Source organism: Numenius arquata, chromosome 9 (assembly GCF_964106895.1).
Source record: "Numenius arquata chromosome 9, bNumArq3.hap1.1, whole genome shotgun sequence".
In the NCBI taxonomy this organism is placed as follows: domain Eukaryota; kingdom Metazoa; phylum Chordata; class Aves; order Charadriiformes; family Scolopacidae; genus Numenius; species Numenius arquata.
The window spans coordinates 52,079,066-52,097,000 of record NC_133584.1 but is presented as its reverse complement, the minus strand read 5'-3'; the positions used below and the strand labels follow the sequence as shown (position 1 = coordinate 52,097,000).

Genomic DNA, 17,935 nt, shown 5'->3' with positions numbered 1-17,935 from the left:
CATATAATTCAAAAAAAAAAGGTAGCTGGACATAAAGATGCAAAGAAATCCTTTTTTTCTCCCACTGATTAAACAGGTAATTTAAAATATTAGCAACACTGCAAATATACCAACTTCTTGAAAGAGAATTATATCAGTTCCCTGTGACAGATCCTACTTATTGTTATTGTAACTCTACCTTTAGTAAACTGTCTCCAAAAATATTATGCTTTAGCAACATGAAGAGTAATGTTTTAGCTGTAAAATAATCTCTGAATTCTTTTATCTTGACTATTGGCTACTCTTACGGCATCACCTTTCTCTCTATCACCTTTAATTTATTACTTTGTTTTCTGTGCATCCACTGAACAGGAGTCACACAGACCAGAAATGCCTTTCCATTGCGTTCAAAGCCCCAGAGAACAGAAGAAACAAAGAGCTGGAGAGCAAAGGCATTTATATAATTTGGTGAATATTAAAGATGATTGGTTTTCATATTTACAGATAATTGACTGCAAATAATCATTAGGTGTGTCATTGATACATATGTGTGTATTCATATATACCATTCCACTTTACTACTAAACTTATAAATTATACAAACAGAAATTGGGAACAATTTTTGATCTGCTGAAAATACATTCTCCAGATTGAACGACTGAATCTCAGAAGAAATCTTTGAACATTGCAAAGATTCAAAAATTTTGATTCCTACATCATACATAGAAATCCAGCTTAAGAAATACATTCAGAAATTGGAGAACTGACGATTTTAGGGGGTTAAGGAGATTTTTTTCCTCTCATGTGAGGATATAAGTGATGAAAACACATATCCAAAAATCAGTTATGGAGATGAAAGGAATGACTGCCTAATGTCACAGCTGAGTGCACAGTGGCTACGCACGTGATGAGCTGAGATGGTGGGCTATTAAACAAAACATGTTGCCCTCAAAAATCCTGCTTCACCTGCTTTCTTGACTTACATTCTGCCACCATATTATTGATTCTTTAGCGTAGACACTGGTTTGACTAACCTCTATTATTCATTTACTACATTAAACCACCCAGATCAGCTACAGGTCTGTAATCCATAGTTAGTTGTTAATTCACAAAGAATACTTACCAAAAAAAGCACATTAAAAACATCAAGACAGAAAACGGATCAACAAACATCTAGCTTATTCTGAGCTATAATAATAATAATTATTACTACTACTACTACAATATTGGTGCATATGAGTAATGTCTTGAGCAATTAAATGCTTCACAGAACCTTGTTTGAACAAAATGCACGTGAGATGCTTTAAGCCACCCTTCTGCGGTTCATGCTCAGTGAAAGAGTTGTTCGTGCAATCCCTTCCTCAAGGGAAACCACTGTGAAAATTCATGCTGATCAGCAATTTTATGGTCCCACTCAAGAAATTAAAAGTCACTGAGAACCTGCCCTCTAAAAACCGTACACCAATCACACATAAAACTATGGCTTATACTTCTCCCGTGAGGACAACAGCTAGCAATTTTCTCAACTATTAAAAATAAATTTAAGAAAATAAGCCCAGCCAGGTTACAACACAGCCACTGATAAAGAGAATATTGGCATGATCATACAGGGTTGACCATTCAGCCCCACTCCTCCCACTTTCTGTCCTCTGCCCTCATCACAACTAGCAATCAGATCACAAATCGCTGAGCAAAAGCCTAATGTTGATCCTCTTGCAGGGAAGGAGGCAATGCCAGTAACCTTGGAATTTGCATCTAACCACTGTGATTTAGGCTGTTGTTATTTACATTTTTAAGTGGGGAACCTGAATGTCAAAAACATTGATGTGATTTCTTCAACAACAGAAATTCACGTGTAAAATCCAGGACAGAGCAGAGGAATTCTGATTCTGATGCTGATTTTGAGGATCCACTCAGAATAGTCGAGGGCAAACTGCCTCACTCTTCTACAGAGTGAAAGTATTTTTTGTGACTCCACTGCAGGAACTTACCAACTCCACTTCATAGCAAGTGTAATACATGCAGTCATTATTTTAATATTCACCCATAAGCTTACCTGCTGCCGACAACCAAGTTTTATAAACAGTTTAATAAAATGGTGTAGTCTGATCACCAGTACCTCAAGCACCCTTCGATACTTTTAAACGCACATTAGACAAACTGAGGTCTGGAATAAGAAATGACCTGCAGGACTTGACATGAACTTCAAAAAAAAAGCAATGCTAGTTGCAGATAAGAACATGAAAACTGTATCAGGTCAGGCCAACAGTCCATTCTGTCTTTGATGGCATCCAACAGTAGGTGCCAAGGAAAGGGCAAGTGCATTGGGCTACTTCCCTGCTACAACCTCCAGAAGACTGATGGCTGTCGGGGCTTCCTGAGCCTTTAAGCAGCATATTCATATTTAATAGCCCCTGATGGATTTCCCTTCCATAAATCTGCCTTATCTTTTTGCAAACGCCTGTAAACTTTTAGGAATCTGTGACATTCCCAATTAAGTTTAAGACTACATTAAAATACTTTTTTTTTTGTTTCGAAACTGCTGCCTATTAGGTTAATTTGCTTTCCACAGGTTTTGCATTAGAAATTACAATGAGGAATCACTGTCCCACTCAGTTTTGCAAACTGTTGTATATATATAGGCTTTTGTCATTATTTCCCCAACCCCCTTCTCCCATCAGCTTCTCTTCCCACTTCCATTTTAGTGATTTCTATGTCGAAGAATCTCAGACCTGTGAAAAGCTTTGTCACACCTTTCTGTATCTTTTGTAGCTTTACTGTACCTTTTCTGAGACGTGGGCACTGCTAGACCTGCAGACCCCATCCAAGCACCGAGCACATCACCATCACGCAGGAGTGAGAATCATGGCAGACATTTCCAAATGGTTACTCAATCTTACATGATTTTGACCACTGGAAGCACAAAGCACTGAGATTTCACTGAGCATCTGTTGCAACTCCAAGGTCTTGCTCACAAACAGCAGTCATTTGTTGAGAACTTTTTATCCCATCTAAACACCCAGTTTTATCTCGTGCATCAACACATATCCATCATTTTACTGCTCTCCGTAGGAATTCAAAAGTTGTTCTGCAACCTGACAATTACTTTTACTAACCTGAATAACTCCGTACAAACAACAGATTCTACTACTCCGCTATCTGCCCCCTTTTCCAGACTACTTCTGACTATGTTTAACAGTACTGATCTTCACACAAATTCCTGTACAACCCTACCTGTTACGCCAATACATTGAAGAAGATGGTAATTGATTCCTACCTTTTCTTTCCTATCTCTTCACTGGGTATCCATCCATCTGAATGTTGTAACCTTTCTCTCATGACTGCTGAGTGTTCTAAGAACCTTTGATGAAAGCTCTTGCCCAAATGCCTTTTGGAAATCCAAGTTCATCAACCCAGCTTGCCTTGGCCAGGTGTGGCCATTTGGCTCTTCCAAAGACTCCTGCAGATTTCTGAGGCATGATGTCTCTCCATAAAAAATGATGCCAATGGTTCTCTGGTGCATTGTGTTATTTCCTGTTCCACACGCTTTTGTCTTTCTTATTCTTCCCATGGATTCCACCTCAACATGCACATGGACCCTAGGGGCTCCTCTTGGAGCCGTTCAGGTTTTGGCTACAGGTGGCACCCCTGGGACCGCCAACGCCGTCTGTAGCAGGTGGTTACACGGCATGCCCAGCAGCCCAAATCCCTCTGGAACTCCTGGATAAACAACATCTAATCTTGCCAGTTTCTTATTATTCAATTTATTAGCTTTTTACCTTCTTCCACGACTTCAACTGGAAACAGCTCCTGCAACACTTTTCTCCAAACCTCCCTGAGGTCCTCTTAGACAAACAGAGGGTTTAGTTTTTTCGTTACAGCCTTATCTTCCCTGAGCTCCTTTCACGCCTTATTGAGCGGACATTCAGACTCCACGGCAGGATCCTGGTGCTTTTAAAACAACATTTATTGCTACTTTTTATGTCTTTTGTATGTTGATCCTCAAAATATTTCCTTTTTTTTTGGGGGGGGTGGGGTGAGGGTGGCCGTGCTTTACCGTGGCGTTACACTCCAGCTGCCCAGGTCCAGTTTCCTCCTTTAGATGCAACTCCAAACACGCTGAAGGATGACTCTGTGCTTCTGCTACCCCTTTCTCTGCCTTTTTTTAGGCACCCCAGCTCATTTTGCTCTTGCGAAACTACCTTTTTTTTTTTTTTTTCCCCCTTTCTTTGCCAGAATTCCCAAAGAAAACGTGAGGTTTGGGCGAGCATGAATGAGAAAAATGCAAGGAAACCCCCAAAACGTACGTCTCGGGGGAGCTTAGCTCTTGCTCCCGCCTTTCCCTAGCGGGCAACGGGCGACGGGCACCGCTCCATCGGGAACGGGCGCCCTGCTGCCCCCCCGGGGGCGTCGCCGGCCGGCGGGGGAGGCGCTGCCCGGGCGGCGGTCGGCCGACTATCCCCTGAGGGAAGGGGGCGGCCATTCCCCGGCCACCGCCCTCACGGAGCGGGGCGGTGGCGGCGGCGGCGGGAGGCGGGGCTGCCCTCAGCCCACCCCGCGCGGCCCCGGCGGAAGGAGCGGCCTCACCGGCTGCTTCCGCCCGGTTTCGGCAGACGCCGCCGCCTCTGCTACGCTGGGTGTCGGGGAGCTTGCGGAGGGGGAAGGTACGTACCTCAGCCATGGTGGCGGTGGCGGTCGCTCCGCTGCCCGCCCCGCCGCTTCGGGGCGCCGTGTGGGGCAGGGGCAGCGCGGAGCGGGTTGCGTCCCCGCCGAGGGCGGGTGGTGGGGCCGGCCGGGCCCCTTGCGGGATGCCGGGCCGGCCCTCCCCTCCTTTCCCTCCCTTTCCTTCCTTTCCTTTTCTTCCCTCCGTTCCCTCCCCGTGCCCGGCGGGCGGTGTCGGGTCCGAAGCGGCTGTGCGCCTCGGGCCTCGCCGCTCCCCGAGGGGCGGCCGCCGCTCACCCGGTGGCGGGGCTGGGAGGGGCGCCTCGCCGGGCCGTGAGGGGAGGGGGATGTGTGTGTGTCCCGGGCCTCATGCAACGTCTGTGGAGAAATCAGGTTTATACATCATACACTCGTGTTCCATGTTCCAAGGCGATTTCTAGGTGTAAGGTTAAGGGTGGAGTAAGCCATCCCACCCAGTAAGCAGTGCTTCGTACCTGCTCCCTTGGCTTGGGAGGAGGCTTGAGGATACAAGACCCTAAGTACCATCTCCTTTTCCAGAAAGCAGCTGCAGTGATGCTACTTGTAGTGTTTTTTTCTGTATGTCAGTACTTGTTCCTGTGAAACGTCGCTTGGAGCTGACTGATGCTCATTATCTAAGCAGCAAGTTATAAATCAGGTAGGAAGAAAAAGTCCATTACCTGAAGGGTCTATAAATTAAGAAAATAAGATTATGAATGCTTAGATGTTAAAAGTGAGGTGAGATTTGTACGCGGAAAGAAGCGTGTTTTAATAGAGGAGCTAATTGGTTTGGAAAAGCAGAGAGCCTGGCATACGCAGCCCTCCTTCAGGAACAGTATGGCAGAGAGCATACACAGCCCTCCTTCAGGAACACTCTGTCTGTCAGGTTTGCTCTTGGTGCTGGTCCCTGAGCATCGCCACTGTTAGTAAATGCAGTCTGGAAGGTAGCTGCTACGAAATGAAAAAATGCCTGTGCCAGACAGGAGGCGGGCAGCAGGTTCAGGAAGCGGTGTAAACAGTGATAGGGTAAACGAAATGATGATACCGATGAAGCACTGTTGAGGCATGACACTTGTCAAGGGCTTTCTTACTGGTAACTTTTATTATGTTTGCAAAAATGATGAAACAGCATCTTTTCTTGCAAATTAAGTATAATATTAAGGCTTTATCATCAGAAGACTTGAATGGCTTGAATAATGCAGACCCATATTTTTTAATGTGCAATATGCTCCTAGCCCTCTGGGACTTTATGATATCCAGTTAAGGTCTGAGAGTCCATCTGCATGGACCTGTTGCAGAATCTGGATATGAATTTGTATTCTGTGTGTCTCGGAGACTAGAAGCCTTCAATTATTAATTAGGATTATTGCAGTTTGCTGTTTTCTTGTGGCGCTGGCTTATGATGTCAGTCAGAGAAGTGGTCACACATTTACAGAACTGGGTAAGTGACAGCACTAACATTTTATATTTTCCATCATGGAAAATTACTAAAAGGATTGTGTAAAAGCAGTTGAAGTCAGTGATCTTTCAACAATCTTTGACACTACCCTAAGCAGATCCTTGTGAAAGAGGAAAGCACGTATGATTCTTCTTTACCTCGTTCTGCTATGTAAGTATCTACTCAGCCTGCAAAAAAGTGCAGCCCAGGAGCTTTCTGGAACAGAGCCACTGAAGACTTAAAGTTCCACGGTGGATTTCTTCTCCATCAACTCATCCTTGCCTTGCATCTGTGTGGAGCTCTAGCGTTCGCAACAGCTTCAAGTCGTTCTGTGGGTCAAATATGCACTAACTCAGGAGGCACCTCCATTGGTTTTGAACAGGCTTTCTGCTACTTCTACTTGGTATTTTCTACTTTTTAAATTAGAAGAGACACTGATGGGTTATTACCTATTTATCAGCTTGATGTGATTCACAGAGGCAATTGCAATAAATTGTGTATGGGCAATGGTAAAACATAATTTCCAATATGACTGCCAAGCCAAAGAATTTACCAGTAAATTTGACAAGATTCACTTTATAGCCTCCTCGTAGCTCTGTTCTTACTGTTTGGGGTTTTGTTTTGTGGCGTTTCTTTGGATAGCTTTGACTGCTTTTGAATTACGTTTTTTCCATTATTATAATGAAGGCACCTTGTCTGGAAAAAGGGGTAGTCCCCATTTTGGATAATGTGTAAGTTATATTTACGAAGTATTAGGAGCAGAATTTCAAGGTTTAAGCTTTAGCAATGTACATTTGTACAAACAAGATGCATGCAGAATATGAAGGACAGGTAATTCTTGCTTATTTAGATCGGGTGTGCTCCTAATAGCGATATATCTATGTTTTTTCTCCTCTTGATAAACCACTGTATAATACTGTGAATTTTCAGTAGAATGCTTGACTAAATTTGATTCCGGCTTACACTTTGAATGATGACATTTAGATATCCAGTAAGGTTTGTAAACAGGTTGCACTGGGGGAGTAAGCCATTGTGATAAAAGAATATTCATTATAGAAAAAAAATGTGTAATATGAAAGGTATGAACTTAACAGAGTCTTAAGCTTGAAACAAATTAAAGTTTTCACACAGATACACTAGCTTGAGTACCTAGTGGAGGCATGAAATGAATGAGAGAACTAGGTTTATTTACCTAGCTGGGATTGCCCAACCACCTAATGCAGCTGTGCATTGTGTGCCGAGTGCCCTGTTATCATGTCTTAGGTAATCCTGATGTGCCATGTCTAACTAGAGATGTTACAACTCCAAGTATGGCAGGATTTCTTTCCTCAGTATCCTTGCTTCCTCCTACTGCTGCCAGTAACTGTGCTGTTCTTGTGATTCTGTCCTTTTTCCGTCTCATCTCCTGCTTCTGTTTAGATCCTGTTCCCGTTGTCCTTTGTTTAGACAGATTCTTTACTCAAATTTCTCATTTTTTAAAGAAAAAACCTTTACTGATGCAAACTTTTTGTGGAAATCCAACCCCCCCAAATTTTATCTCTCAGAAGAAACTGTAGCACTAATTGGAAATAAAATAAGTATCAGATGATAACTAGGTTATTATTTGCACCCAGGATGAACATGGCTTATGTTTATGTATGTATTTGTACATAGTCATGGGTTGTCAGGGTTTGGCAGGATTATTTTGATGGGAGGAGCTGGGTCACTGTGCAAAATAATAACACTTAGAGGGTTAGTCTCCTGAGGAATGAGCTAGCAGTGTTTCCAGCATGGTGAATTGACTTGGATCCTCTTATCGCTAGAGCTGTAGGTCTGTCTGTCGGAGCACTGGCGTGTGCAGGCCTTCCTGCAGCACTGGTTCTGGGAGAAACTGTTTGGCTACTCCACCGCTTTCTGCAGCCTGACAGTTCAGCTCCCTGTCCCATCCACCTGATGAATGATGAACATCACCGTTGCTTCTTACTGAGACGGACTTGGACTCCAGGCCTCATCTTAATGGTGTAGACAATTATATTACTGTAGTGACTCAGAAAGGGATCTAATGCTATTTGGTATTATTCTTTGTAGTCTCTTGTTTACGTCTCCTGTTCATTGATTCTCCTGTTTGATTTTCCTTGTCCTTTACATGGAGCTGCACAGAGTCTATTTGTTTTCACATCTCTGCTTGCAATGCCTTCCTACCCTGTTTAGGTTAGTAAACGAGTATCGGAATGTACAGCTGCTGCAGTAAACATAAGGAGGCGGTTGTAAGCAGCGAACACAGGTTAAGAGATTACTGGAGAATGCTGTTGTAACTAGTAAATTGGTCTACTGTAAATAAGCAATGTTTTGACTAATCCTTTTATGTCCTTGTTAAAAAAGCTAGAGCTAAGTTGAAGGTGAGATAAACGGTTGGTGTAAGAACACATACAAGTTGAAAAGCAGGGAAAAAAAGAAAAAAAAAAAGTGTTTTGAATTCAGAGCACATGTTAGACTAAGGGAGAAAAACTAATGTGGAAATATGGAAGAAACACATAGAAATAAGGGATAGTTCCATAGGGAGATTCTTGCTGAACAGCACAGTGAAGGATGAGGCAAGGTAAATCAAGGACAGCATGATGCTAATTGGATTGGTGTATGTTTTTTTTGCTTTGATATCTGCTTCTCGCTAGTATTCATTATGCTCTTTGAGCTTTGCCTTATCTAACAAGAACAAAGAAAGGATAGCGCTCTCCATTGAGTAGTGAATCTTACTCTGATAGGAGGCGGAAAAGGAATTATTTAACATCAGATGAAGCAGCAATTGCTTTTTACTGCTGCTGAAAGATGGAAGTTTCTGCAAATGCTGACTTTTGGGTGTGGTGCTTTAAATGCATATATAGGTTACTGTTACTTTAAATTCTTTCATTTTTGTGTTTTGTTGGATGTTGTCCAGTTTACCTATATGATTACACGGCTGTCCAACAGAAATGTGGGGCTTGTAGTTTTTTTGATGTAGGAGAAAAAATAAGAGTATAGAACATATGGTTGCAGAGCCAAATAGTTCTTGACTTGTTTTTTCTTTTGAGAAGGTGCAAGGTTCTTGTTTTCCCTAAAGATAGTAGGACTCAAATGTTAAAGAAAAATCATCTTTGTTTAGTGAGCAAGCATTTTTTCAAAACCCTTAGACCACAAGCAAAACATTTTGCATGTGCATGTTTTTTCTCTCTCAATACCATTTGCAGTTTCTTCTTGTGTGTCCTTGATTATCTGTTCTTTCACTTTTTTGTAGTATTTCTGCTGTTTCTCGCTCTCCTATTGAAGTAATACCCTATGAAAGGCCGTGTCAACTCTTCTCGTGCATAATTCAGTTTTGAACGTGCTCTGTTTTGGGTGGTGATATATGCTGAAGTTTGAAGGCCACTAGTGTTTCTTTTCTATGTACCCAAACATAAGCGTGATGAGTTCTTGTTCATGTGGTATAACATTCCCACCTCTAACTTCAGCAAGATTTTAACCCAGTCTGTAATTGTGGTGTTACATTTCAATTTTACCCAGTGGATCCCAAAATGCTGATGTTCAACATAATTCATATTCAAATAAAAAATTAAACAAATTGCATGTTTTGCAGACTTTAATGTATTTGTGACAATTTTGTTACGCTGTCCATTCCAAACTGTGATTTCTTTCCCTTTGATTTTGAATTTTTGCTTTTTGCTTGGTTTCCCTGCAGGCAGCTGGGGAAGTTCATTTACAAGATTCTCTTGACATGAGTTTGCTGTTTCTGTGAAATTTGCTGGTCAGAAGAGACCTGGCATAGTTTTCTCCCTGGAAACCTTCTTTACCGTGAAGATGATGTACTTCAGCAGCAGCTTTTTATGTTCTCTCACATAGAAATTCTATCTTTACTTTGACTGAGGATTTTACTAGCATTGTAATCTAATCTCAGAACATATATTTAAAGTATATTTATTATACCCACCTGTTATTCATGCCCACCACCTTCTGTTTATTCCTCTGTGAGATTTCAGTTTTAAACTCCCTGAGATTTTCCTCTGGGTCCAATACTTTAATGCACAATTTGGAGGAAAAGCTGTCTTTGAAAGTTACTTCATTTGTCCGGTAGATCTCAGTGCTATGTGCTAATGAACAACTTTTTTGTGCTTTAGGACCAAAAAGTTTCTCAAAATCCCATTTTCTGTTCTGGAAAACACCCCATATTACACCAAATTAAACCATCCTATTTGTTTTCATGCAAATGAAACCATCATCATTTCCTTGATTGCACTTGTTTCTTTAAGCAATGAATTTTCTTGCTCATTTCTTTTTAGGGCATCAACATTATTAGCTTTATCATCAGGCTTGCATATTAACTGGGAAATGGGGCAGTTGCTAGAAGTATATCTACCACTTACATAATCTGTGGGATTCCCCACCTTAATTATGTTTATGAAGTTATTTTAAGAAAAAACAAAGTAAAACTCATGGTCTTTTGGGGTCAGTTTCATGTTGGTAGCTCTGAACTGTTCACAAACAGTTTGTGAGGCTTTACTCCTTTGAAAAAGTGAAAGTTACCACCTAGGTATGATTAAATAGATTGTCAGGACATGATATATAGGACCTCTTCCCCTCTGCTGAAATGTGTTTCATAAAACGTATTCCACTTTTAGAATGTCATGGGTTTTTTTTTTTTCTCTTTTGGCTACAGTTATAGTTGCTGGTATTGTATGAAACTTCAGAGGGCTCTCAGCCACACTGGGGTAACTTCTCAGGATTTGCTTGTGCTTGCTGTCACTCCAGTGCTCACGTTTCTAACTGAGTGTTATTAGTTGCAACGGCAAATGGAGGACCTTGTCACCTACCTAGTGACAAGGGACATACTATTTGAGCACTGGGTGAGCATAACTGGGTTTTTGAGACCCTTGTGAAAGGAGCCTCAGCACAAATAAAAACTGAGGTCTGTGATTGCCTAAGGAGGAAAAGTGACAAGACATAAAACTTAGTGGCTTGTTGCCAGAACCGCAGTGAAACATTAGATCTCCTTGCCGACTGTGTTGCGGGCTGTAGACCAACAGTTGGTGCTTTCAAGTTTGTGACTGCTTTCATAAAGGTTGCCATTGTGCCTGATTTCCTTGCAAGTCTTTTGCTTTTCATCCTCTTGCGAGTAGTGTGGAAATCAAGATCAAGAGTGCTGTAATAGTTCTATTATGATAACTAATGAGAGCTCTATGTTTGGGTTTTTTTGTAGTTCTTAGTACGTGCTGAACTTTAAATTAAAGCCGAAACTCTGTGAGTTGTAAAGATTGGTTAAAAGTTATGGTGGGCCTTCTTAATCCCTTTCCCCAGGGTTTTGACCACCCAATTATCTGTTGGATAATTTTCTACCAGGCCAGTGGAGTCATGTATCATTGTGAGATCTGAGAATGTTTTCTGATTTCTTGATTCATTACCCCTGAAACTCTTTCAAGTTGTTCATACCTGAGCAAAGTACCTTGTTGGAACAAGGTTGATGGGGGATCCACCTATTCCCGGTTTGAATCCATAAAATCTGGACCTTTCTAAGCTAATGCTTTTTTTGCTTTGCAAGTCCTACTCTGCTTTGCTGAAAAGTGGTCTCAATAACTAGTTTTATAATGTTTGGCACTGACAAGGGACCACTTGTCCAGTACAAAATTGATACCCAGAAGTTATTTTCCCCTGCTTCCCTTCCACCAGGACAGTACACGCTTTCTTGGTTATTGCTATAAGGTTATTAGAGGTAGTAAAATCCAAATTTTGTAGGTCCAGTTCTTAAAACTTTCTTCCTACTTAAGTCTGTGCACAGTCCACTGTATGGTGTTTCTGTACAAGGTTCAGAAATGAAAACTCATTCAGGTTTTTATTCTGCACTTCAGCTATTTATCGTTACAGCTCTAAGCATCAGTAACCTTACACATGCATTTCACAGATATTTTTGCACAGTCATCGGTGAAGTTCTCCTGTTTTACTGCTTGAGGGAGGGACATGGAGGGAATGACACAGGAACAAAACAAATTCAAGGCATCGGATTGCTCGGTCACTGAGTGATCCCTGAAAATAAGGCTGCCTTGTTTTGTTTTAGACAAAAACAGCCTGCTCCTCTGAACTGCCTTAGGTATAGATGTTTGGGTTTTATTGGGTTATTTCCTATAACTACATTTCTTCATTTGAAGTGTCCATACTTAAAAATTTTTATTTACTAATTCAGAGCTAGTCCTTGCCATCGTATGACTTTGACAGAGAATTGTACTGTAAAGTACAATGAAGAAATATTTCAGTTTTATGTGCTACTGGCTGCTGCTGCTGCTTTTCTTATATTGAACTGGTTCAAGATTTGTGACTGATGTCACAACATCTTGCAAAGTCTTTGGCCTGTGTTTGCTGTTTTTCTGTAAAAAAAAAAATCTGGCATCCACTGTTTGTCTGTAGTTTGTCCAAAGAAATCCTTGATGAGATATAGGCATCTTGTGTTCTCCGCCCTTTTCCCCTTCTTCATCTTTGCAGGTTTTCTACCAGGTCAGTCAGTCTGTCCCTTCTGCTTCTAGTTCTTAGCTATGAGCATGTTACTTCCAGTTTGCAAATCAAGGAGCTTACGTCAGATCTGGATGATTCTCTTCTGGGGATAATGTTGCAGAAATTGTTAGAGCCACAGCGTAGCAGGCAGCTGAAGGAATCTCGCTTTCTATTTTTCCAGTTATACTTTTGCGATCATCTTCAGTGATACTGAATTCAATCACATAAGCTCACCAGTTAGGGCAGTGTTTCTTTTTTTATTTAGACTGGTACAGCTAATCCATGAAATACATCTACTTCAGTTTCTTAATGGTTTTGGGAGGCTGATCTAGTTTAGATTCCTTTTCTCTGACCCATATACTTATTGTCACCTACTGTATTCATGAAGCCCTCTGCCTTTGCTAAGGTACTAGACAAATTGGCTGAGACCCTTGTTGCACCTCACCCTTTATTTTTTTTTCTGATGTTTTAGGGTCTTAAGAATTGTAAACTGTTGATTTATAGAAAACTCTGGAGATAATTTAGTCCAGCCAGTTACTTCTGAGCTGCTTTTGCACCACAGTGTCCTGCTCCAGACGCAGATCTTTGTGCTTTTCACTGCTGAGCATCATAAGGGATTTGTTGGCCAAGTCCTTAAGGTTCTCAAGGAAACAACTCTCTGAAGTAAAGCTCTGCCCTGGCTGTAACTACCATCCCAGATGATTTAGCATTCCTTGTATTTCTTTGTCTCATCATCCAGGTTTCCACCAGTGTTTTATGCAACTTGCCTTTGCTCTTGTGATTACCATTGCATCTCTCACTTCAGCATCATTCTTCACATCCAGTACACCAACCTGTTTGTCCTGTCTTGTGATTGGGTAGTTTGTAGACCAAATCTCAGTCGACTTACTCTGGTTACATTATGCGGCTCTAGACTGAGTTTGTGACAATTCTTTCATCAAACACTATTTTGGATGCAGATCACAAAATTTTCTATTCCCAAGTTATCTTTCCAATAAAATGCCAAGTCCAAGTAATAGTGTAGGATGGAGGAGTTAATATGCTATCGGGACAGTTGCATAAATAATTAAGAACGATGTGTGCGAAGGAAACTTGCTTTTATTAGCAGCATTTTACTTTGGAGTCGGTTGAACCAGAGATGGATATGAAGAGACTTAGCCATGGGGCAGTAGTAATCTGCTCCTTGTGGATAATTCTGTTTCCAGATATTCTTCTCTGAAGCAATGACAGTAGGTGGAGTCCAGATCAGTAGTGAGACGTGTTCGTTTGTAAGCGCACATGTATGTCCAACTGCTCATTATGGGCTTTGCTAACTTAGGCATGATTTGTTTCATCCTGAGGTAGAAACCTCATGGCTGGTGCAATGGTTATTCGCTACTCAGTCCGTCTACTGTCACCTAGATCTTTGTATCCTGTAATAGGAGTTTGCGTTCAGGTAGACACCTACATTAAGGGTGTGTTAATCTAATGCTAAAGCCCTACCCTGCAAGTCAAAGCCCATGTTTATGTATTCTAGCAGAAGGTTTGCTACCAGATTAAGTACTGTTGATAGAAGCTGCCTTTCTTGTAATATTTTTCGACATATGTGTAGAGGTAAGGGGTAGGGGTCGGAGAGGAGGAGGAAAATACTGCATTGGATGTAGTAAGGCCTGATTTCCTACATAGAGCCAAAGAAATGCAAGTATTGCTTTCCTCTGTGATGACTCGTATGAAATTCCCACTGGTCAAATTTGCGGTTCTGTCCTCTCCGTAGCTCTCTTACAGCTGCGGTGCAAACTGTGTTCTCTCCGCAAGCTGAGCGAGCTGGTAGGAGTCTCATCTCTTGAGACCTCTGCCCATTAAATGTGTTTGGAAATTGATAGGTTATCTTAAGATATTTCTAGGAGAAGCGCAGGCAATTCATGCCAAAGATAGATCTCTATAATGAAATTACTGTTCTTCAAATCTTCATTTATGAAGAGGGAAGGAGATCCAGAGGTATTTTGGGATATTACTGATTTAATTTTTAAACAGGTCTGAGTAGTATCCTGGGAGTATATCCACTGTCTTTTCTCTGTTTTTCTCTTCAGCCCATTTCTATTATTAAAGGCCATAAAGTTACAAATTAAAAACCCCACAATAAATAAATAAGCTGTTATGTAGTGTTAGTGCTAGGAAACCTTTTAGGATTGTCTCAGATGGGCAGAAACCTTTCAGAAAACCTTTTCTTCTCTAGCATGCAGTCTTGCTTTCAGGTACTGCAACGCTGCATGTTAGAAATCAGAAGTTAAGTTAAAAACTGGACGAAAACTATCACAAGAATCTGTGTGAACTTGAAAAGCCTACTACTCCAGAACGTGTTGCTGAGTTTCCTTTTCTCATTGCTTAATTTATAACCTTATGTTTCAAGTGCTGCTTGCGAATGGGGAGTTGTCAATGGGATTTCCATTTGGAAGTGTTCAGCAAAACCAATTCAAAATGAAACTTTACAACTGATTTTATCGGTTCATGATAAGAAATGTTGTACAAAACCTACTTTCTTGGGTAAGGACTTGCAACTTTTGCTTTTTGGATTGCAAACACCTCAGAAAGGGGATGACAAGCTTAATGTTTACTTTGGTTGTTGATGTAACTGGGTCTCACTGTCAGAGCTGCTCTTGATTTATTTCGTTCAGCTTTGAATAATGAAGAAATGAAAGTAGAAATAATGCATTGCAAAATATACCTTATTATATTACGGCAATGTTCACTTCAATTACTTATGTTCCAGTCACTGTAAGATAAAGATGATAACATGGCGAATAAAAAAGAAGTAAATATGTCTCCTTTGGCATTAAATGAACTTTTTCGGGGGGTGAAGTAGGGAGGTTGGGGAGAAAAAAACCAAACAGCTTCATCCAGAGAATTGTGCTGTAATTGAAAGTGGTTACCCTCCAGAAGCATTTTCTGTTTGCCTTGTACTAGATTTTTTCAAGATATTTATTGTTAGTCCAAAGTAAAGCATTATCTGTCCCTTTTGCATTGCCTGTTGTTTTCACTTCATGCAACAGCTTCATTCAGATCTGTTCTTTTCAGGTTGCGTAGCACTGAGAATTTTCCAGTGACTATTTGTGAAGGTAGTGCCCCCACCTCATGGTCCTGCAAACTTTGTAGATCTTAGGCTTTAGTTGACATGTTTAAAACTTCACAAACTGATTAGGAAATAGAATTTGGATCCTTGTACTCAGAAGTGAATGGTCCTTTTTCACTGAGCAAAAGTATTTGAAAGGCCTATCCTTACTAGTTATCCTTAACTAGATGCTTTCGATGTTTTAAAGATCAAGGTGGTATGCAACAATACAGTTTTACTGTAATGTTGGGGTTTTTTGTGATCATATTCTCATTTTGTTTTAAATATTTATCCTAATTCCATTTGCTGATATATTGGTGCTATATAAGTTATACATGAAGTAGTAGCTTTTGAACTCAGGGAAGATCATCTTAAATAACATGGAAGGTGTTTCCCCTTTTGTCTGTAATTTCAAGCTGAGATTTACCTAAAATGTTTTCCTGCAGTGGCTGCATGTGAAGTCCTTGAGAGTTGCTTTTGCGAACTGCTGGCCTAAATCTCAGGATTTTTTGCTCACTTGTCTCACTATGCTTTTTTCTTTGCATAACATATTTCAGTCAACTTACAGGGTGTACTAGCTAAAAAGACACTAAAGACTAATCTTTTAGATTAGTCATTAGGCTTAATCTTTTTTTTCCCCTTGTGTGTGATTTGAATTACAATTTAATTAAATGGGAAACAGTTAAGTTGGGCAGCCTTTTCCATTATAGACAGTCATGTATTGGATAAGGAACGCATAGTCATTCCTGTAATAATTTAACCAAGTTTCTCAACTCTGTTTAAGCCAGATCTGTTGCTTCAGAAGCCTGAAATGTGGTTCTTATAAGATTGGAAATATTTTTTAGACCTCAAATAGACCTTGAAGTTGATACAAACAGCTTTGTGGACTTCCCAAGCACAGGTCTCTCTTCCAAGTGATGCACGTGTGTGATGCACTCTTCCAAGTGATGCACGTGCCCAACAAGGGCAGGCTTCTGACTCTGCGTTTGATAGATAGGTTTTGTACCTGTATTTGCAGATGGTAAATGGTTATTTTGGCAGATGCTTGTGTACGTCTTGGTTCACCTTGATGACATTTTAATTCATAAATAGTCACTTGATGAAGTGACTTTTTTACTGTAGGAAAGATACAGGTGTTTGGTCAATCAGCCAGTTCCAAAGTGATAGCTTATTAGGACGTAATGATTTCATACCTGATAAATGCATGAACTGATGAACATGCCATGTTTATTTGGCAGCATACTGTTTTATTTCTCATTACTGCATTCAAATAAAAAAATAATTTAAGGAAAGTTATAAAGGTGAGCATAAATATTTGCCTGAACTGATCAAATCTTGATTATCTGTAACTGATGAAGATGAACAAAGACTCCTCCTTTAATCCTTTGAAAATTTCTAGAGAAGTCAGTCATGCTGCACTTAAAATGAGGAGCCCACCTACTGCTGGAAGGCAATCTAGTAATTAGCATGTTCCTTTTGGTGTCTGGTATTTTCTTTTGGGTTTTATTCTGGTTGGTTTTTGTTGGGTTTTTTTGGTTGGTTGTTTTTAAGTGATGCTGTGCTCCCATAGTTGAAGCACACAGATCTTGCAAAAACATTCATGCAGTAGTTCTGTTTGTTTGGTATTATTTTCTTTTGTTTGCCTTCAAATAGATTTCAGCTAAATCTTTTAAGTGGACAGTGTGAATAAGAAATTTAAAATTACTTGCCTTTAAGGTAGAATAGACCTTATTTTCTAATTCACCATCATATTTCTGTGACAAAAACTGATGGATACTTTCTGTCATATAGTAGTAACATGTATTGACTTTTATGACGTAGTCGAACACCAAATACTGAATTGGGCCTCTGTTTACTGGAGATGACAACTGTTCTGGGAGTTTATTTGTTTGTTTTTTGTTTTTTTTTTTTTTTTCAATTACTCTATGGGAAGCCAGCTATGTAAATATTACCTCATCTGTTATAGCAGTATCTTATTCTGTCTTACAGCAAACATGAGGTCAGCGTCAGAAGAGGCAGTCCCCTTACATGAAGAATTTATCTACTGTTGTGGAGCTGCTACCCATGTCTTGAAGTGTGGGCCCTGGAAAGACCTCTCAAAAGATGAAAGTAAAAATCTACCCAGGCTCTTATTCATGATTATTCCTGGTAAGAGTCTTTTTCTCTGTACGTCTAGAAGTGCAATGATTGGGAAGGGTACATTGAATTTCAGTTTCAAAAATCTCACCAGAGAAGCGGTAGAATTTGGCCCATGCATATGG

At 40.5% G+C, this 17,935-nt stretch overlaps 1 protein-coding gene across 2 annotated transcripts in view; it reads left to right on the top strand.

The window, feature by feature from the left end:
• Nucleotides 1-4,551: 4,551 nt before the first annotated feature.
• Nucleotides 4,552-17,935, top strand: part of LDAH (lipid droplet associated hydrolase) — a 118,410-nt gene continuing 105,026 nt past the window's right edge. Inside the window, exons 1-2 of one of the 2 annotated variants that reach the window (XM_074153540.1) lie at nucleotides 4,552-4,643; nucleotides 17,664-17,822. In XM_074153540.1, coding sequence (XP_074009641.1) covers nucleotides 17,669-17,822 — 154 coding nt within the window. In that variant the 5' untranslated portion in view covers nucleotides 4,552-4,643; nucleotides 17,664-17,668. Of the gene's footprint in view, nucleotides 4,644-17,663; nucleotides 17,823-17,935 lie in introns of those variants that run through there. The other variant, XM_074153541.1, reaches the window with a different exon arrangement.